Source organism: Taudactylus pleione, unplaced genomic scaffold (genome assembly GCF_031769625.1).
Source record: "Taudactylus pleione unplaced genomic scaffold, aTauple2 ptg000066l, whole genome shotgun sequence".
Taxonomy (NCBI): Eukaryota; Metazoa; Chordata; class Amphibia; order Anura; family Myobatrachidae; genus Taudactylus; species Taudactylus pleione.
Window position 1 is genome coordinate 19193744 of NW_028284468.1, and position 21656 is coordinate 19215399.

At 50.1% G+C, this 21656-nt stretch overlaps 1 protein-coding gene across 4 annotated transcripts in view; it reads left to right on the forward strand.

The window, feature by feature from the left end:
• The window catches only part of KATNIP (katanin interacting protein), a 252048-nt gene that overhangs the window by 20361 nt on the left and 210031 nt on the right, over positions 1–21656 (forward strand). For all 4 annotated transcript variants that reach the window (XM_088466730.1, XM_088466732.1, XM_088466731.1 and 1 more), the window contains exon 3: positions 12272–12345. In XM_088466730.1, the coding sequence (XP_088322856.1) occupies positions 12272–12345 (74 nt within the window). The remainder of the gene's footprint in view (positions 1–12271; positions 12346–21656) is intronic.

Sequence of the window (21656 nt, forward strand, 5' to 3'; positions counted from 1 at the left end):
GAGCGCGCCTTCCCTGTCTCACAGCCGGCGCCTCCCCCGCTGCACACAGCCCTCTCTGCACTGTGCTGACTGGTCCTGTGTCAGCGCTCCTCCCCCAGGCCAGCTTCTCTCTGCTCCTTGGCGGCCATCTTCTCTGCAACGCATGGTGAACGCTGCTGGAAGTCTGGAAGGAAGCATCGTGGTCTGGGTCCCCCCGCATACCTCTCCTCCGCTGTGGTCAGGTCTGTGTATGCAGCGCTGTGTCCTACCAGGCCCTGTGTCTGTGTAGTTGAGTGATCAGCGCTGTTAGTGCAGGAATTGTTATTTTTCTGCATTGTATGTGACTGTGCTAGCGCTGCTGCCTGTAACTATTCTTCACTAAACTGTCAGCTTTATTACTGTCCCTGTTCTTTCTGCTAAAGCCCTTGCGGTGCGGTGCTGCAGGGTGGTCTCTCGCCTATTTAATACTTAATTGGTGAGAGAGGTCACATACGTGGTGCCATCATGTCTGAAAGTGATTTTCCCCTCCGGCTACAGTGTACCACGTGCAAAGTACCGTTAGCGGAGGGGGAGGGTAGCGCGGAGGGCCTTTGCCGGCAGTGTTGTCCATGGCGCGGCCTATTACGGTTACAGCACCGGTACAGGAGCCGCCCTGGGCTTGTTTCGCTCAGGCGTTAACAGCTTTAGTGGGCCAGTTAGCTCCGCAGCCCGCGTTTACTCCGATGGGTTTGTCCCAGCAGTCTGTGGTGTCGTCACCCATGCAGGGGTTCCCACGACAATTGGTGGTACCCCACAGTCTCCCTATTTCCCCGCTCCCGGGTTCTCAGGAGCCAGCGTGGGTTAACTCCCTGACGAGTTCTTTACAGCACTTGTCGGATGTATTGCAAGGGGAGTCTGTGATGCGGCCTCATAAAAGGCCGGTGGCGTCTCTGTCCGCTCCTTATGAGGATGACGAAGGGACGTCTGATGATGGGGAGATTCTGGATCCTTACGATCAGGAACCTTTCCATACTAAGGACGCTGATGCTAAGTCCAAAGTATATATTCCTGGACTTATTCGGGCGGTCCGCACAGCCTTGGTGATTGAGGACGAAGTTCCCCCAGCGGCTAAATCTAAGTATGCCTTTTTCAAAGATGTGAAGGGCGATGCCACAGTCTTTCCTCTTTCGGGTCAGTTGGTGGACCATTTAGAGGAGGCGTGGAAACAACCTGGCAAAAGATACCAGCCGCAGAGACGCCTGGCGGTGGCTTATCCGTTCGCGGATAATTATTTTGCTAAGTGTGAATCCCCTCCACAGGTGGATTCTCACGTGACCCGTCTTGTCCGTAGTGCCACATTGCCGATGCCATCCATGTCCTCCCTTAAGGATGCTACGGACCGCAAGGTAGACATCTGCCTGAAGTCCGCTTATTCCCTTGCAGGGGGGGCAGCACGGCCGGCTATGGCCATTTGCTGGGTTGCCAGAGCGATGGAGCGCTGGGCGGATTCATTAGAGGCTTCTTTTGAATCCGACTGTCCGGCCGAACAAGCGGAGTTGATTGGCAATCTCCGTGATTCGGCCACCTACATCAACGAGGCGGCTCTAGACATTAGTACTCTGGTGTCTAGAATTTCTTCAGCAGCGGTAGCTGCTCGTCGCACCTTGTGGCTGCGATCCTCGAAGGCGGACGCAGATCCAAGAAAGGTCTGGAAGCGTTGCCGTTTACCGGAGAAGTTCTCTTCGGTCCGGATCTGGATAAGATTGTGGCCACGCTGGCGGCAGCCAAATCTGCTTGTCTCCCGTCGGCCGCTGCTCCTTCTGGTTCTGGACCATCGTCCTTTCGGTCATCTAGGGCCCAGGGCAGGCCCAAACCACAGTCGTTTCCTCGACAGGCTGGCCCTAAGAAATCGGGCAAGCCCCGGAAACAGGCATGGAGTACCAGACGTCCGGCCCCCAAGCCAGATGACAAGCCTGCGGCCTGACGGTCCGGGTCTCCCCTTGGGGGATCCCAGGGTGGGAGGCCGCCTGCTGCAGTTCTCCCGGTGTTGGTCGTTCACTACGACAGACACTTGGGTTCTGGAGGTGGTCTCTCACGGGTACGCCCTCTCCTTCCGGCACAGACCCCCGGCTCGATTCTTCACCACGGGTCTACCATCAGACCGGAACAAGGCTACGGAGCTGCGGAAGGTATTGCACACTATGCTCCAGGCTGGAGTTATAGTGCCTGTTCCATTCTCCCAGAGGGGCCAGGGTTTCTATTCAAATCTATTTTTGGTACAGAAACCCAATGGGTCATATCGTCCGATTCTCAACCTCAAAGCACTCAACAAGTCTTTGCGGGTCCCGAAGTTTCGGATGGAGACCCTACGGTCCATCATTCTGGCGCTGGAACCTGGGGACTACATGGTGTCATTGGACATACAGGACGCTATGGCGGTCATGGCGGCTTCTCTGCGGCTGCAAGGAGTCCGCATGTTGCCGTACTTGGACGACCTGTTATTGGTGGCAGGATCTCCAGAGCTCCTGTTACACCACTTGGACCTGACCATTGCACTGCTGCAACGGCACGGCTGGCTAATTAACTGGCAGAAGTCCACTCTAATCCCGTCTCGGAGGATTCTGCATCTTGGAGCCTTATTGGACTCGGGACAGCAAAGGATCTTCGTGACGGAGGACAAGATCTCTGCTTTACAGTCAAGGGTGCGCAGTTGTCTGCACAGCCGCCGGGTGTCCTTACACTCGGCGATGAGGTTACTGGGCTCCATGGTGTCGGTGTTCGACATGGTGGAATACGCCCAGTTTCACTCTAGACCTCTGCAGCACCTGATCCTGTCCAAGTGGAACGGGCTGCCTCAGTCTCTGAAGTTCCAGACGATTGTGCTCACCCCGGAGGTTCGCCTGTCCCTTGCGTGGTGGTTAAAGATGACCCACCTCAACAAGGGACGTCCGTTCTGGGTTCCAAATTGGGTCCTGTTGACAACGGACGCCAGTCTTCGAGGCTGGGGAGCAGTTTCGGGTCCACACTTGTTCCAGGGCAGGTGGACACCGACAGAAGCGGAGCTTCCAATAAATATCTTGGAACTCCGTGCGGTCTTCAATGCTCTCCTGCAGGCACAGCGGTTTCTCCAGGGTCACCCGGTGCAGGTCCAGTCGGACAATGCTACCACCGTGGCCTACATAAACAGGCAAGGAGGAACTCGCAGTCGGGCGGCTCTCGTAGAGGTCTCTCGGATCCTGGTTTGGGCGGAGCGCAATCTTCCGGCCATATCAGCGGTCTTCATCCCGGGAGTGCTAAATTGGGAGGCGGACTTTCTAAGTCGCCAGGACGTTCATCCAGGGGAATGGTCCCTGCACCCGGACGTTTTTCAACTACTGGTGGACAGGTGGGGTCTTCCAGAAATCGACCTCATGGCGTCCCGGCACAACAACAAGTTGCCGGTGTACGGGTCTCGCACAAGAGACGAAGGGGCGTCTCTGGTGGATGCTCTGTCCGTCCGGTGGACGTTCAGGTTCGCATACCTGTTCCCTCCGGTCTCCCTTCTTCCACGGGTAATCCGGAAATTCAAACAGGAAGGAGGGACGCTCCTGTTGATAGCTCCCGCGTGGCCCAGACGGCACTGGTTCTCAGACCTTCAGGGTCTGTCCGTGGACAGTCCTCTGCGGTTGCCGCTACGACCGGACCTTCTGTCTCAGGGTCCTTGTCTTCACCCGGACCTGACTCGGCTGTCTTTGGCGGCGTGGCTGTTGAGACGGCCATGCTGAGGTCCTGGGGGTTTGCCAGCTCTATGCTGTGTACCATGTTACGAGCTCGGAAACCGTCTTCCGCGAGGATATACCATCGCGTGTGGCATACGTTCTTCCAGTGGTGTCGACCGAGAGGTTATGCACCGCGGGAGTTTCGTCTGTCTCGGATTCTCGCCTTCCTGCAAGCGGGACTAGATCATGGGCTTCGCCTTGCTTCTTTGAAGGTACAGGTTTCGGCCCTATCTGTCTGGTTTCACCGTAGGATTGCTACAATCCCGGATGTGCGCACCTTTATGCAAGGTGTTCTCCGTATTCAGCCGCCCTTTGTTCCACCTGTGGCGCCTTGGGATTTGGCTGTGGTCCTGAGGACTCTCCAAGGACCGCCGTTTGAACCACTGGGCTCAGTGGATATTAAATGGCTAACAGCTAAGACTGTTTTCCTTCTGGCCGTTGCTTCAGCCAGACGTGTTTCTGAGTTAGGGGCTCTTTCTTGTAGACCCCCTTTCTTGGTTTTTTTCATGGGAACAGGGCAGTGCTCCGCACTCGGCCCGAGTTTCTCCCCAAAGTTGTTTCCCAGTTTCAGGTTAACGAGGAAATAGTTGTTCCGGCCTTTAACTCACCGGGTCTTTCCGTGGGTGAGGCCTCTTTGGATGTTGTGCGGGCCTTAAGGACTTATGTGGACCGCACTTCTTTGTTTAGGAAGTCGGACGCTTTGTTGTCCTCTATGGCTTCTGTAAAAAGGGTTGGCCTGCTTCAAAGCAAACTTTGGCAGCCTGGATCCGTATGGCTATTTCTGAAGCTTATCTTCATGAAGGCCTACCGGTCCCTCCTTCTCTGAAGGCTCATTCCACTAGGTCTGTGGGTCCTTCGTGGGCAGCTTGACGTGGTGCCTCGGCAGTTCAGATCTGCAAGGCTGCTACGTGGTCTTCTGTCCATACCTTCGTGAGGTATTACAGGTTTGACACCTTCGCCTCTCAGGATGCTTCCTTCGGGCGGCGGATTCTCCTTTCTGCACAGGAGCGTCCCCACCCTTAAAGGATACTGCTTTGGGACATCCCCAAGGTATCCTGTGGATACCCTATGGACCCTGAAGTAGAAAATATGAGATATGGTAAGAACTTACCCTTGTTATCTCTATTTCTACGAAGTCCATAGGGTTCCACAGGACTCCCGCCCTGTCGCACCTGTGCTGCAGATGGGCTTTGCTCTGGTCACCGGTTTTCCGTCTCCCTCTGGTGAGAATGTGATTCTTGTATGTGTCCAGATCTTTGTTCTCTCTCTTCCTTCTCCTCCTCCGGCCTATGGCTTGGTAACTAACTGAGGTGCCTTGGCCTGGGGGCGGGGTATAGGAGGGGGACCTAGTGCATCCTGGGAGGCTGAAAGCTTAACTCTTTGGTGCCCTGCGACTGACGTCACACCTATACCCCAAGGTATCCTGTGGAACCCTATGGACTTCGTAGAAATAGAGATAACAAGGGTAAGTTCTTACCATATCTCATATTTTTGTCTAGTGTGGTAAAAATATCACGGTTTTTGCTGAAGACTGTCAAAAATGAGAAAAGCAAAATGTATTAAGTTACTTTGTGGTAATGCTGAATGTAATGCTGGGTACACACTAGGACGATGTCGGTGATCTGTCGTTTCTGGCCGAATCGGAATGACATATCGGCCGGATCATCCAGTGTGTACGGACTATCTACGCGCTCCCGAGGTCGCATGCAATATTGTCCGGTTGGCTGTGCTGCGCGGCCAACTGGACGATAATGCATGCTGCGCCGTTGCAGGTAGGGATAGTTTCATCATTCATTACTTCGCTCATTGTGTACAAGTGTTAGGATATATCGGCCTTTTGGGCCGACATATCGTCCGGGTACACGTCGCTAAGTGTGTACCCAGCTTTAGTATATTCACATCATCTACTTTTTTTTTTTGTGTACCTGTCACAATTCCCAGATGGATAATGGATGCTAGCCTGTATTTCAGGATTAACGAGACCCAGTTCTGAGGCGCAAAGTCTAACGTGCTGGACGGTGGGGAAAACTGCGGTGTATCGGTCACCGCCGGTGAATGGATGCCGGTCGCATGCGCCGAGCATTCATTCACACTGACAGCAGCACTTGGGGGCAGCCCCAGCATGTTCGTAAGTGAAGGGGCTCGCCCCCAAGAGTGACGAAAAGGGGACGTGTCTTAAAGACATGCCCCCTTTTCCTTGGCCATGCCCCAGATGTGCCCTTCCTCTAGGTCTGTTGCCCTGCGCCGGACCTAGAGTGAACACTACACCAGGTACCACCCGCAAGGAGGTTTAGTCTTAGCTGCATATGACACTCAGGTTGTGGCCCTCAGAATTGGTTCCCTAATACAGGTGCTGGTGTATTCTGGAATAAAGCAGTGGGCAAAGAAGCGTAGTCGTCAGTTTGGTTCTGACCTGGCTCATCAAGGGGGTACCAAGGATCAGATGTAAACAGGTCACAGGGAATAGCCACGGTCAAAACCTTGCACACCCGCCGACGCCAAAGTCCCCAGTAACAGCCGGTGTGTCCAGCTTGCTGCAACATTACCCTCCCCTCTACCTCGAAGGGTGGGCACAGAACACCCCACAAATGGCTTGTCAGGAAATCTTTGGTGAAACTTCTGAAAAAGCCAAGGAGCATGAACATTCGAAGCGCTCCTCAGGACAATACCCCTTCCAGTTTACAAGAAATTGAACAGAACCTCTAGAAACCCTGGATTCCAAGATCTGCTTTACTTAATATCCCAATTGATGATCCACTGGAATTGCAGAGGGAGGGCTGCTGGATGCGGCAAACCGATTAATTAGCAGAGGTTTGAGAAGGGAGACCTGAAACACAGTAGGAATTATGAGTGTGCCTGGAAGCTTCAGAGGAAATGTCACTGCACTGATCACCTGGAGGATGTGGGGGTGAATTTCATAGTGGGAAACTTAAATCGTAAATGTTACGTTGACAACCACATTTTATCATCAGTTCTCAGTAACAGAACCCCCCTCCTCTTCCTGTCAGCAAAGAATTTATACTTTGAAGAGGCTTTGTACAGATTCCTCTTCACTTTGCTCCAAATTTTGACAAAACACCCAGTGGTAGCACAAACTGCTGAAAGGGGAACTGTCTGGCAAGAGGGTAACTCCGGCAAGACAGGATGGAACCCATTCTAAATGGAAAAGGGAGAAAATCCAGACATCTCATGAAAAAGATTATTATGGGCGAATTCCGCCCATGGTAATAGAGAGACCCAGTCATCCTGATTAGCGGAGACATAAATTCTGATCATTTTTTCAAGAACCTGATCCTGAATGGAGATCTGATAGCCGGCAAACACCCCTGTTGGCACTGAGGACCCCAAGACAAGATTTGGGGTGCATTTCAGTTCAGAGTGGGAGCAAGCTTGCGTTACCAGTGAAGACCCAGGATTATCAAACATTCGCCTAATGGGAGTATATAAAGAGAATTTACCTCTCTATGGAGAGCGCCGACTTGCATGGTGACCTCAGAAGTTCGGAAGCCAAAGGGAGTTTATTCCCATACACTCCAATGACATGGAATGAAGTCTGAAGAGGGATACTCTGAATTCCCAACTCCTTGACCTTTTTAGCAGTTATAAAATTGCCGTCAGCACCTGAAACTAGGAAGGCATTAAGAGTTTCAGCAGATTGCTTTAGCAGTAGGGTCAAATTGATTGAATATTGTGATGGAGCACTCCTTCTTGGGGTGTGTGGGAATGCACCTAACCTGACCACCCCACATTCAGTTAGGACGTCACGTTTCCCGGTTGCTTGGGGCAAACGGAAAGTAGATGATCTGGTTCTCCGCAATAAAGGCATAGCTTATTTTTTATCTCTCTTTTTATCTTTCTCACTTTCTCTTTCTCACTTTTTCTTCTCTCTTTCTCACTTTCTCTTTCTCACTTTTTCTTCTCTCTTTCTCACTTTCTTTCTCTCTTTCTCACTTTCTTTCTCTCTTTCTTTCTCTTTTCATCTCTCTTTCTCTTTTCTCTCTTTTCTCTCTTTTTCACTCTCTCTTTTTCTGTCTTTTTCTTTCTCTCTCTTTTTTTCTCATTCTCTCTTTTTCTCTTTTTTTTCTCTCCCTCCCCAACCCCCCGCAGGTAGGCAAGATTTCCAGACTTGCATCGCTTATTAGAGCTGTGCAGCAAGGTGCAAGTTTGTAACTGTAGCAATGGGACTGTTCTCTTTCCTGATCCCTTTCTCTGTGGCAGAGGTCCACCCGAATGCACAGCGATATCAGATCATTCAGGGATGAGGGCAGTTCTCTGGATTATCTGGAAAATTTGCGGCTTGGATATCGAACATTGATTTAAAATCTCCCTACAACTCTTAGGATCCTCGTCGAATTTCAAGGGATTTGGAATCCTTTATGGGGCTGAAGCTCCTAAAGCTTGCATCGACTCAGCGGGAGGCGGTGCAGGTTGCACTGGCGACGTCTGTGCAATATAAACCCGCTGCATTAGTGTCTGTAACCACTGCATAATCTGCGCCTGGTCTTGTTCCTGCTTCTCAACACTGGCGGGAAGGTGTTCTAGCAATTCTTTCGGTGACTGATTACCAGCATCATCCAGTGTATTCTGTCACAATTCCCGGATACATAATGGATGCTAGCCCGTATTTAGGGATTGGTGAGACCCAGTACTGAGGCACAGAGTTTAACGTGCCAGCGGTATTCACCAGGGACCCCCGCAAGGAGGTTTGGTCTAACATGCAGGTCGCGGCCCTCAGACTTGGTTCCCTAATACAGGTGCTGGTGTATTCTGGAATAAAGCAGTGTACGAAGAAGCATAGTCAACGAGCTGGCTCAGAACCAAATGGGCAAGGCGGTTCCAAGGATCAGACGTAAACAGGTCACACGGAATAGCCAAGGTCAAAACCCAAATAGCAAGCGCAGGGATGAGATAGATTCAGAGTCACGAACAAAGCCGAGGTCGGGAACGAGCAGTAAGTATCACTTGGAATGCTGTGCTTGTGCACAGGAACCCCCTTATATAACCTGTATACTCAATTTGCGCGTGCCCCTTTAAGTTTTAAACAGCACACCGCGGGCGGCCTTATTGGAGCTGCGGCCGCCTTTGTTCCAGACCCGACTGGGAGGAAGGAGAGGTCCAAGATTAGAGGCTGTCTGCAGCGGGCACCGGGGATTGCACACTCGCTACCCGCCGATGGCCAGGTCCCCAGTGGCGCCGGACCCGGTAAGTAAAAGCCGTGTCCGGCACGTTGCGACAGTACCCTTTCAAAGGGTGTGATATGACTTGTCGACCGGTTCAGAAGGCTGACATGGGGCTCAGGCTCCTGACGAAGGTGGTTGTGGTGCACCGAAACGGCTGTTGAGCTGGTGACTTGGTGATTGCTTCTGGCACTGCACTTTACCCATGGTGAGTATTATATTGACTTCTTGGTTCCATTTTTTCATGCTATTGACTTTTCTAGTGCTTTGTCATCTCGATACACAATGCAAACGGCTACACATATGTCTGATACTTTTATGGCTACTTATTTGGATATATAAAACCTATTTTGATACGGATGTGCTGGCTCTGGATTTTGTGTTTTACATTGACTTTTTTGTGTGCACTCCAGCCTTATCATTACAGTTGTACTGCAAGTCTGCTATTGTGCTATATATATATATATATATATATATCTCAAAGATGGGGGGCACTCAGCGAGACTTGCAACTGAAATGAATCACGGCAATACTGTGCGTCCATTGGTCAACGTTTCAGTGTGAACCACTTTTATCAAGAGATGTCTTGATAAAAGTGGTTCACACTGAAACGTTGACCAAGTCTCGCTGAGTGCCCCCCATCTTTGATTTATATGTTGAATTCCCTGGGGAAGGACACCAGAGCTGTTTTTCATAATCATACGGAGTGCCGGTTACCAAGTAGCCTATATATATATATATATATATATATATATATATATATATATATATATATATATATAATCATGTCAAATCTACACGGAAATGAGTCCTTAATGTGGCACATAAGTCACTAAACAGTATTGTTTCAGAACATTTAAATTAAAGAATAGTAACACTGGAGGTGTATGACTTAAGGTGCCCATACACTGCCGATCCGTCGACAGACATATCGTGCTGTCACCGCCGGCAATCGTGCGGTCCCTGCTGACTGCACAATATGCAGCCTTCCCCTCCTCCATTTGGATGGGATCGTACATCGCATCCCAGATCAGATGGTTCTGTAGGAAGATCTTGAAGATCTGGGGATGCGATGTATGACCCCGCGGGAGCGCGCAGCACAATATCAGGTACGATATCGTGCCCATACACGGCACGATATGGCACCTATATCGTGCCGATCCGTCGGATCGGCACCTATATCATGCCGTGTATGGGGGCCTTTACTTACACATTGCGTTTAAAATATTAATCACTTTTGAACCACTTCCCAAAGCTTTTAATTTTCAGAAATCTTCATTATGAAGGTTTAATACTATTAAATTAAATCTTAATAACTCTATGGAGGAATTAATAATATGGAAGCATTATTAGCTAAAAACTCTACATTTGTTTTTTTTACAAAATTGTGGGATTAATACTATTATATTAAATTATATGTAAAAAGTATTAGAGATGCGTATGTGACATTGTTTATATTTATTCTATGATTATCCCACTGACCTTGCAACATTAACACCCTCAGCAAACTTTTACAAATATACGCATTCCCATCACTTGAAAGAAACTTAATTCATTATAAAGAAACATCCACATGTTAACATATTAATTAAATGTACTTACTTTTTTTATTATCATTCTTATACAAATTAGAAAATAAAATTTAAAGCATCACCTCCAAGAAGTCAATATAGTATAAGCTTGTCGTATCATCTCTTTAATTAGGGGGACATGTGAATTACACAGGTTCTGTGGCTGATTAAAACCATATGAAATGGAGACTTGAAGTCAGCCAGCTACAGAATCTGTATAATTCATATGTGTCCGGAATTAAAGGGATAATATGGCAAGCCTAACTATATATAGCTTTATAACATAAATATATGTTGCATGTAAACAAGTGATTAGTATTTGCAAGATTAGTTGCGTCTTATTTTTAAGATAATTAACCATCTATGAAAACAGCCTAGCGGGAATGCTATAGAAGTATAAACAAAACAATTAAATATTAGAGATGTACCCTGAAATAAATTATTGGAATTTTTTTTGTTGTTTTTGTAAATTACACAAATGCCATGTTTTAATTACATGACTAGATGATAATTAGGATGCAAATAACATTGAGAGAACAATAATGCAAGGTGTTCTATATATAGGACATATACTGTATGTATAATTAACTTGTAAATTGTGCTTGTATTTGTTTGCAAAAGAGGAAAAAAAAAAAAGGAAAAAAATAATTCAAAACATGAGGTTTCACAAAGTTCTCAGCGATACCCCTTTTACACCAGAACAAAAACCTGGGTTTTTGCTGGGTCTACCTGGGTCGCAGCTCAGTGTAAAGTGGTCCCTGAAAAATATCCTGGGTCAAGTGACCCGGCAATCCAACCCAGGTAGCTACCAGGGTCAGACCCAGGATGGACCTGGGTAATGGTGCAGTGTAAGCGGTGCAACCTGGGTTATCCGACCTGGGTCATGCCTTAAATTAGCTGATTGGTGGTTGTGGAGCAGTCACCTCCCACTTTTTATAACCTCACAAGTTTAGCAGGGCAGACCCAGGTTCAGTGTGAACGGGGCTGACCTGGGAATAACCCAGATCGACGGTGCTGTGTAAACGGTGTCTGACCTGGGTTGGAACCATCTCTGAAAACCCAGGTCGGACCTGGGTTTTTTGGTGTAAAAGAGGTATTATAATAATCCCGGAACAAATGTAGCAAGATGAAATAAGTGCAATTGTTCAATTATTAATCGTTAATCAACTAGTGAGACACAGGTATGTATGAATGATTGTAAACATAGGCAAAAGCATTAACTCTCCTGTCAGGACGCTTCACTCCGTTCTGTAAGGTGTCACAACATTGATCACTCATCAGCTGATAAGGATGTGCTTAATGATGGCAGTGTTGTCAGGTGTGTACCAGCAATTCATCAGTCATCCAATTAGAATTGATGAGCTCATGTTGATGTCAGTCATCATAATAAACCTTTGTTGGCACCTACCCTGTAGCTGGTGTAAATTGTATTTCTTCATTTGAGGGTATGTCCACAAAACTATAATTGACATGGGCCACATTTGTGTGAACCTGTCCTTAATGAACATTGCCTACGTTAGAATGCTTCTTTGTACCCTAGTTCCACCTATATGGTTATAAGGTCAATAGGTTCAAATGGCGTGCTTTCACATTCTGGTATGCATAGTCTGAAATTATTGAAAATGCACCACAGCGATTTGAGGAATACTCGCACTGCATCATCACCTTAATTGTTAAAAACAAAATAAGAATGAACTTTTAGAAATTACGATGGTGTAAAATAGACCCTTGTTTATGTTTGAGCTTCTTCTAGGCTATTGTAACTATGGCCAAGGATTTATTCATTGTTTGTTTATCTTTTCTAAAGTATGACGTTGTCAATCGGATTGATTTTGATGAGAAACACGATGAGTATTTACTAGAGCTCCAACAAAAAAACAGGTAAGAAAAAACATAACCAAATTGAAAGAAAGACAAAAACTGGCTTGCTGCTCAGTGAACAGCTACACAGCTCTATGGCAGCTGTCAAAAATAAAAAAAAATATTCAAGGTTGTTTCTCGATGGATTTTGTGCTTTCTGCTTGGCATAGAACTGTTGACTTATGCATGATCAAAAAGAAGAAACATTATTTATTATAGTGGCAAAACTGCTCCTTGCAATTTATCATAATACATTTCACCTTTAATCTCTAAAGACACATGCGCTTTGCATTGCTTTTTGGAAAGGAAATTGTTAATAGAAGGCATTACATGAATGTGAGCTTCTTTAACCACTTAACTGACTGACGTTTTTTCTAAAAATGTCCCCAAAATTGTTGATTTATTTTTTTATAATTATCAAATAATGTAAATAATGGATAATTAAACATGACTTGGTATAACTTTTTTCTTCTTCGATCCTCCCTGGCAGCCTCACCTTGAGATATAGGACCTGTTCCCCTAGTATAGACAGGAAGTTTTCTTCAGGGACCGCCCTCCCTGCTGTATATATTCCGGCCCCCCCCCTCCTCCTTTTTCTTTTTCTTCCTGTCTCCTAACAGTATAGATGTAGAGTAGTGTTATTTCTACTTCAGGGTCCATAGGGTATCCACAGGATACCTTGGGGTATAGGTGTGACGTCAGTTGCCGGGCACCATAGAGTTAAGCTTTTCAGCCTCCCAGGATGCACTAGGGTCCCCCTCCTATACCTCGTCCCCGAGCCAAGGCACCTCAGTTTAGTTTGGTGCCCGGCCGGAGTCGGGTGCACCTGTCGGAGTGGGGGCTAGAAGAGCCCCTGAAGCTTTCTCCTATGCAGCTGTGGCTGCACATCTGGATGTACAGCATGGACAGTCAGTCCTGACGTCCATGCTGTCTTCCCTACACCCCTGCCGGTACCAGAACGCCGGTACCGATCCGGGGATGCTGGTGAGCATCTGGGGTCACAGCTAGCGGTGACCCCAGATGTTCCGGACCATGGCCGGATTTAAGGGGGACAAAGGTAAGCAGCGGGGTCCCGCGGTGGGTCCCCGCTGATCACATGGTCCTGAGTACCCAGGCAGGGGGCTCCCTGGGGACTGGCTGCAGCGTGGAGCCAGGCAACCAACCTGCGCTTCCACTACCCCCTGGGACAGCGGACCGCAGCAGAGCGGTAGCGCTGTCGGCGTCCCAGGGGTTAAATGCATGCCAGGGGAGCGCGCCTTCCCTGTCTCACAGCCGGCGCCTCCCCCGCTGCACACAGCCCTCTCTGCACGCTGCCGACTGGTCCTGTGGCAGCGCTCCTCCCCCAGGCCAGCCTCCTCTCTGCTCCTCGGCGGCCATCTTCTTCTGGACGCATGGTGAACGCTGCTGGAAGCGCTGGACGGAAGCATCGTGGTCTGGGTCCCCCCGCATACCTCTCCTCCGCTGTGGTCAGGTCTGTGTATGCAGCGCTGTGTCTTACCAGGCCCTGTGTCTGCGTAGTTGAGTGATCAGCGCTGTTAGTGCAGGAATTGATTTTCTTTGCATTGTTTGTGACTGTGCTAGCGCTGCTGTCTGTAACTTTTCTTCTAAACTGTCAGCTTTATTCTGTCCCTGTTCTTTCTGCTAAGCCCTTGCGGTGCGGTGCTGCAGGGTGGTCTCTCGCCTTTTAACTATTTAATTGGTGAGAGGGGTCACATACCTGGTGCCATCATGTCTGAAAGTGATTTTCCTCTCCGGCTACAGTGTACTACGTGTAAAGTACCGTTAGCGGAGGGGGAGGGTAGCGCGGAGGGCCTTTGCCGGCAGTGTTTGTCCATGGTGCGACCGCTTACTGTTACAGCACCGGTACAGGAGCTGCCCTGGGCTTGTTTCGCTCAGGCGCTTACAGCCTTAGTGGGCCAGTTAGCTCCGCAGCCCGCGTTTACACCGATGGGTTTGTCCCAGCAGTCAGTGGTGTCGTCACCCATGCAGGGTTTCCCACGACAATTGGTGGTACCCCACAGTCTCCCTATTTCCCCGCTCCCGGTTTCTCAGGAGCCAGCGTGGGTTAACTCCCTGACGAGTTCTGTACAGCACTTGTCGGATGTGTTGCAAGGGGAGTCTGTGATGCGGCCGCATAAACGGCCGGTGGCGTCTCTGTCGGCTCCTTATGAGGATGACGAGGGGACGTCTGATGATGGGGAGATTCTGGATCCTTGCGATCAGGAACCTCTCCACAGTAAGGACGCTGATGCTAAGTCCAAGGTATATATTCCTGGACTTATTCGGGAGGTCCGCACAGCCTTGGTGATTGAGGACGAAGTTCCCCCAGCGGCTAAATCTAAGTATGCCTTTTTCAAAGATGTGAAGGGCGATGCCACAGTCTTTCCTCTTTCGGGTCAGTTAGTGGACCATTTAGAGGAGGCGTGGAAACAGCCTGGCAAAAGATACCAGCCGCAGAGACGCCTGGCGGTGGCTTATCCGTTCGCGGATAATTATTTTGCAAAGTGGGAATCCCCTCCACAGGTGGATTCTCACGTGACCCGTCTTGTCCGTAGTGCCACATTGCCGATGCCATCCATGTCCTCCCTTAAGGATGCTACGGACCGCAAGGTGGAGATCTGCCTGAAGTCCGCTTATTCCCTTGCGGGGGGGGCAGCACGGCCGGCTATGGCCATTTGCTGGGTTGCCAGAGCGATGGAGCGCTGGGCGGATTCATTAGAGGATTCTTTTGATTCCGACTGTCCGGCCGAACAGGCGGAGTTGATTGGCAAGCTCCGTGATTCGGCCACTTATATCAACGAGGCGGCCCTAGACATTAGTACTCTGGTGTCTAGAATTTCTTCAGCAGCGGTGGCTGCTCGTCGCACCTTGTGGCTGCGATCCTGGAAGGCGGACGCAGATTCCAAAAAGGGTCTGGAGGCGTTGCCGTTTACCGGAGAAGTTCTCTTCGGTCCGGATCTGGATAAGATTGTGGCCACGCTGGCGGCAGCCAAATCGGCTTGTCTCCCGTCGGCCGCTGCTCCTTCTGGTTCTGGACCATCGTCCTTTCGGTCATCTAGGGTCCAGGGCAGGCCCAAACCACAGTCGTTTCCTTGACAGGCTGGCCCTAAGAAATTGGCCAAGCCCCGGAAGCAGGCATGGAGTACCAGACGTCCGGCCCCCAAGCCAGATGACAAGCCTGCGGCCTGACGGTCCGGGCCTCCCTTTGGGGGATCCCAGGGTGGGAGGCCGCCTGCTGCAGTTCGCCCAGTGTTGGTCGGCCACTACGACAGACACTTGGGTTCTCGAGGTGGTCTCTCACGGGTACGCCCTCTCCTTCCGGCACAGACCCCCGGCGCGATTCTTCACCATGGGTCTGCCATCAGACCGGAACAAGGCTATGAAGCTGCGGAAGGTATTGCACACTATGCTCCAGGCTGGAGTTATAGTGCCTGTTTCATTCTCCCAGAGGGGCCAGGGTTTCTATTCAAATCTTTTTTTGGTACAGAAACCCAATGGGTCGTATCGTCCGATTCTCAACCTCAAAGCACTCAACAAGTCTTTGCGGGTTCCGAAGTTTCGGATGGAGACCCTACGGTCCATCATTCTGGCGCTGGAACCTGGGGACTACATAGTGTCATTGGACATACAGGACGCTTACCTGCATGTCCCTATTCTTTTGCGCCATCAACAGTTCCTCAGGTTTGCAATCAACAGCGACCACTTCCAGTTTCGGGCGTTACCTTTTGGCCTGGCGACAGCACCACGGGTTTTCACCAAGGTGATGGCGGTCATGGCGGCTTCTCTGCGGCTGCAGGGAGTTCCCATGTTGCCATACTTGGACGACCTGTTATTGGTGGCAGGATCTCCAGAGCTCCTGTTACGCCACTTGGACCTGACCATTGCACTGCTGCAACGGCACGGCTGGCTAATCAACTGGCAGAAGTCCACTCTAATCCCGTCTCGGAGGATTCTACATCTGGGAGCCTTATTGGACTCGGGACAGCAGAGGATCTTCGTGACGGAGGACAAGATCTCTGCTTTACAGTCAAGGGTGCGCAGTTGTCTGCACAGCCGCCAGGTGTCCCTACACTCGGCGATGAGGTTACTGGGCTCCATGGTGTCGGTGTTCGACATGGTGGAATTCGCCCAGTTTCACTCCAGACCTCTGCAGCACCTGATCCTGTCCAAGTGGAATGGGCTGCCTCAGTCTCTGAAGTCCCAGACGATTGTGATCACCCCGGAGGTTCGCCTGTCCCTTGCTTGGTGGTTACAGACGACTCACCTCAACAAGGGACGTCCGTTCTGGGTTCCAAATTGGGTCCTGTTGACAACGGACGCCAGTCTTCGGGGCTGGGGAGCAGTTTCGGGTCCACCCTTGTTCCAGGGCAGGTGGACGCCGACAGAAGCGGAGCTTCCAATAAATATCTTGGAACTCCGTGCGGTCTTCAATGCTCTCCAGCAGGCACATCGGTTTCTCCTGGGTCACCCGGTGCAGGTCCAGTCGGACAACGCTACCACCGTGGCCTACATAAACAGGCAGGGAGGAACCCGAAGTCGGGCGGCTCTCGTAGAGGTCTCTCGGATCCTGGTTTGGGCGGAGCGCAATCTTCCGGCCATATCAGCGGTCTTTATCCCGGAAGTGCTAAATTGTGAGGCGGACTTTCTAAGTCGCCAGGACGTTCATCCGGGGGAATGGTCCCTGCACCCGGACGTGTTTCAACTGCTGGTGGACAGGTGGGGTCTTCCAGAGATCGACCTCATTGCGTCCCGGCACAACAACATGTTGCCGGTGTACGGGTCTCGCACAAGAGACGAAGGGGCGTCTCTGGTGGATGCTCTGTCCGTCCGGTGGACGTTCCGGTTCGCAAACCTGTTCCCTCCGGTCTCCCTTCTTCCACGGGTAATCCGGAAATTCAAACAGGAAGGAGGGACGCTCCTGTTGATAGCTCCCGCGTGGCCCAGACGGCACTGGTTCTCAGACCTTCAGGGTCTGTCCGTGGACAGTCCTCTGCGGTTGCCGCTATGACCGGACCTTCTGTCTCAGGGTCCTTGTCTTCACCCGGACCTGACTCGGCTGTCTTTGACGGCGTGGCTGTTGAGACGGCCATGCTGAGGTCCCGGGGGTTTTCCAGCTCTGTGGTGCGTACCATGTTGCGAGCTCGGAAACCGTCTTCCGCGAGGATATACCATCGCGTGTGGCATACGTTCTTCCAGTGGTGTCGGCCGAGAGGTTATGCACCGCGGGAGTTTTGTCTGTCTCGGATTCCTGCCTTCCTGCAAGCGGGACTAGATCATGGGCTTCGCCTTGCTTCTTTGAAGGTACAGGTTTCGGCCCTATCGGTCTGGTTTCACTGTAGGATTGCTACAATCCCGGATGTGCGCACCTTTATGCAAGGTGTTCTCCGCATTCAGCCGCCCTTTGTTCCACCTGTGGCGCCTTGGGATTTGGCTGTGGTCCTGAGGGCTCTCCAAGGACCGCCGTTTGAACCACTGAGCTCAGTGGATCTTAAATGGCTAACAGCTAAGACTGTTTTCCTTCTGGCTATTGCTTCGGCCAGACGTGTTTCTGATTTAGGGGCTCTTTCTTGTAGACCCCCTTTCTTGGTTTTTCATGGGAACAGGGCAGTGCTCCGCACTCGGCCCGAGTTTCTTCCCAAAGTTGTTTCCCAGTTTCATGTTAATGAGGAAATCGTTGTTCCGGCCTTTAACTCACCGGGTCTTTCCGTGGGTGAGGCCTCTTTGGATGTTGTGCGGGCCTTAAGGACTTATGTTGACCGCACTTCTTCGTTTAGGAAGTCGGACGCTTTGTTTGTCCTCTGTGGCTTCCGTAAAAAGGGTTGGCCTGCTTCAAAGCAAACTTTGGCAGCCTGGATCCGTATGGCTATTTCTGAAGCTTATCTTCATGAAGGCCTGCCGGTTCCTCCTTCTGTGAAGGCTCATTCCACTAGGTCTGTTGGTCCTTCGTTGGTCCTTCGTAGGCAGCTTGACGTGGTGCCTCTGCAGTCCAGATCTGCAAGGCTGCTACGTGGTCTTCTGTCCATATCCGTGAGGTATTACAGGTTTGACACCTTCGCCTCTCAGGATGGCGGATTCTCCTTTCTGCACAGGAGCGTCCCCACACTTGCTTTGGGACATCCCCAAGGTATCCTATGGACCCTGAAGTAGAAAATATGAGATATGGTAAGAACTTACCCTTGTTATCTCTATTTCTACGAAGTCCATAGGGTTCCACAGGACTCCCGCCCTGTCGCACCTGTGCTACAGATGGGCTTTGCTCTGGTCACTGGTTTTCCGTCTCCCTCTGGTGAGAATGTGATTCTTGTATGTGTCCAGATCTTTTTTCTCTCTTCCTTCTCCTCCTCCGGCCTATGGCTTGATAACTAACTGAGGTGCCTTGGCTCGGGGGCGGGGTATAGGAGGGGGACCTAGTGCATCCTGGGAGGCTGAAAAGCTTAACTCTATGGTGCCCGGCGACTGACGTCACACCTATACCCCAAGGTATCCTGTGGAACCCTAAGGACTTCGTAGAAATAGAGATAACAAGGATAAGTTCTTACCATATCTCATATTTTTTTTTTCTAAATAAGGCTTACCTCTCTAGTATGTTGTCATGACGGCGGATGGCTGAAAACCAGTACTATACCGGAGTTTGATGAGGACGCCTGCGCTTCGGTCCGAGGCAGTCCTTGCAGCCAGTGGAGCATTTTTAGTCGCAGCTCCCTGACTAAGTACAAACAAAAATCCTTCGCGGCCAGGAGCTGGCCGGAGTGCGCAGGCGCGCGTCAGTAGTTCTGATGACGCGCGGACCAGAATGCAGTGCGGCTGTCACTTCACATGCGCCCGACATGGGCTAAATGTCAGAGGGCTTTAAATGGAGCCGCTCACGGAGGTAGAGTGTGATATTCTCTTCTACCTATCCACTTATCTGTTAAGTCTGTAGCCTTAATTTGGAATCTGAGCTTTCACCCCAACAGCCGAATAGCACCCAGTCGAAGTAAGTCCTTCTTAGTGTGTGCATAGGTATGCAGGTTGGTAGTATTAGGCTAGTAATAGGGTGTTTCATTTCTCGTGTGCCTTTGCATAACATGGGAGCAAAGAAGAAGTTGGTCAAGAAAAAGCATGTGAAGTGTCTGCGTGCAGCCTGTGATAAGCTATTTGCAGGGACACAGGAGATGGTCTTTTGTGAAAGCTGTGTTCAGAAGAGTCCCACACCTGTCATTTCTCCACAGCCTAACCAGCATCGAGCTAATGGATTGGATGAAAAAATTATTTGTATCTTAGGAGGAGTTTCTAACAGTGCATATGTCTAAGAGGTCTAGATCTGAAGCAAGTCTTGATTATGAACATGATGTTGTCTCTTCTGAATATGGTCATTTTGAGGAAGGTGATGATTTATCTAGTGAAGAGTCTGGAGAGATTTGTGCGGATGTAAGGGCATTTAATGTGGATCTGGTTGAAAGCATGTTGAAAACTATATATAAAGCCATGAATTATAAGAAAGTCCCAGAACAGAGGAATGTGCAAAATTTACTATTTGGAGACAGAGTAAAAAAAGTTAGAAGTTTTCCCGTTCACAAGGTAAAGAAATAAATTATAATTAAAGAGTGGCAGAACCTTGATAAGAGACAGGGGGGGGAGATATATGAAGCTCAGAAGCGGTATCAGCACACGTTATGAGCGTTGACACCGCTTCTCCCCGATGTATGATGGTTGAGCGGTAAATGACAGGGGTTCTATGTGCCCCTTTCTCCTTCATCCACTAGGGGACACTGGAGAGCATAGACAGTGGGGGTATAGACGGTGTTGAGAAAGAGCTGGCACTTTAAATTTTAAGAAGTGTGACTAGCTCCTCCCCCTCTATACCCCCCCCAAGCCTCAGTTTTAGTTCATGCCCGAGGGGAGCTGGATGTCTTTGCACACTCCTCCTCAGGGTTATGTAATTAGTTAGTAGCACTTTTGTGCTGAAGTTAGAAAACATTGAGGACAGACAGGCAGCAGCTGCACTGCCTGTCTGCGACGATGGAGCTGCCGGGGGGGACCCTCTGGCAAGTGCATGCATAGGGTCCCCGACTGCTGAGACCACATCTCCATTACAGGGAAGTTCCAAATGCCGCTGCATGCAGCGCGCATACGGCCCCCATCAGTCACTACCACCGCCGACAGCACTGCAGCTCCTGCGAGTATACCCTGGCACCCAGAGTAGCGGGGTAGCCAGGTTATTATTATAACAGGCGGTATAACATACCTGTGGCTCAACACTATGAGCACACAGCCTTAAATAAGCACATATGCGGTCCGACCCAGCCTCTGATCAACAGAACGGGGAGTATAAACCCCGCAGCTACCGGAGCGGAGGCAGAACCAGCCGCTTCCTACTGGCAGCATTTTCATAGCGCCCTGCGTCCCTGCCATTCATTGTGCGCGCTGCACAGAGGTAGAACACCACTCTGCATTAGCTGTGGCTCAACAGGTTGAGCACACAGTTTAAAGCAATAAGTTACTGTCAGACAGCGCTGGGCGTGTAACCCCGCAGTTACCGCTCCCACGCTGGGAGCGGAGGCAGAGCCAGCCACTTACTAGTGGCAGCTTTTTCAGAGCGCCCGGTGACGTCACGGCCGTTCGCGCGCTCCTCTCTGCAGAGCTGTGGTTCAACAGGTTGAGCACACAGTTTAAAGCAATAAGTTACTGTCGGACAGCGCGGGGCGTGTAACCCCGCAGTTACCGCTCCCACGCTGGGAGCGGAGGCAGAGCCAGCCACTTACTAGTGGCAGCTTTTTCAGAGCGCCCGGTGACGTCACGGCCGTTCGCGCGCTCCTCTCTGAAGAGCTGTGGTTCAACAGGTTGAGAACACAGGACCTCATTCAGAGTCGGTCGTTGCGGCCGCTCGGTCGTACGCCACCGATGTTTGCTAAACTGCGCATGCGTAAAATTCGCAATGCGCGTGCGCAAACTAGCTATTACAATCAGAAATTGCTCTATAGCACTATAGACCTGCCCCACAGTTTTCTTTGTCAAGAAATAACAGACATGCTATTTCATCTCCAGTTTCAATAAAGTGCATTAAGTTCTGTTGTCAACTAGGGAACATCCGGATAAATAACTTTCAGATGTTCTGGCGGTTTTTATCTTTTTCAGGCATATACACTTTAGCAGCTGTTTAAGAGATGTCTTTTAAAGACATCGTACAGGAGTTTGAAGTATGCTCAAGTCCATTTGTACAGCTGCAAGTGTGATTCTGCATCCTGTTATTGTACTCTACATGAAGGACATGGATGGGGTAGATCCTCTTATATTCGTCTACCTCCCCCTAGAAGTTCTTATGCAGAATCCTCGGTTCAGTCCTTTAGTGC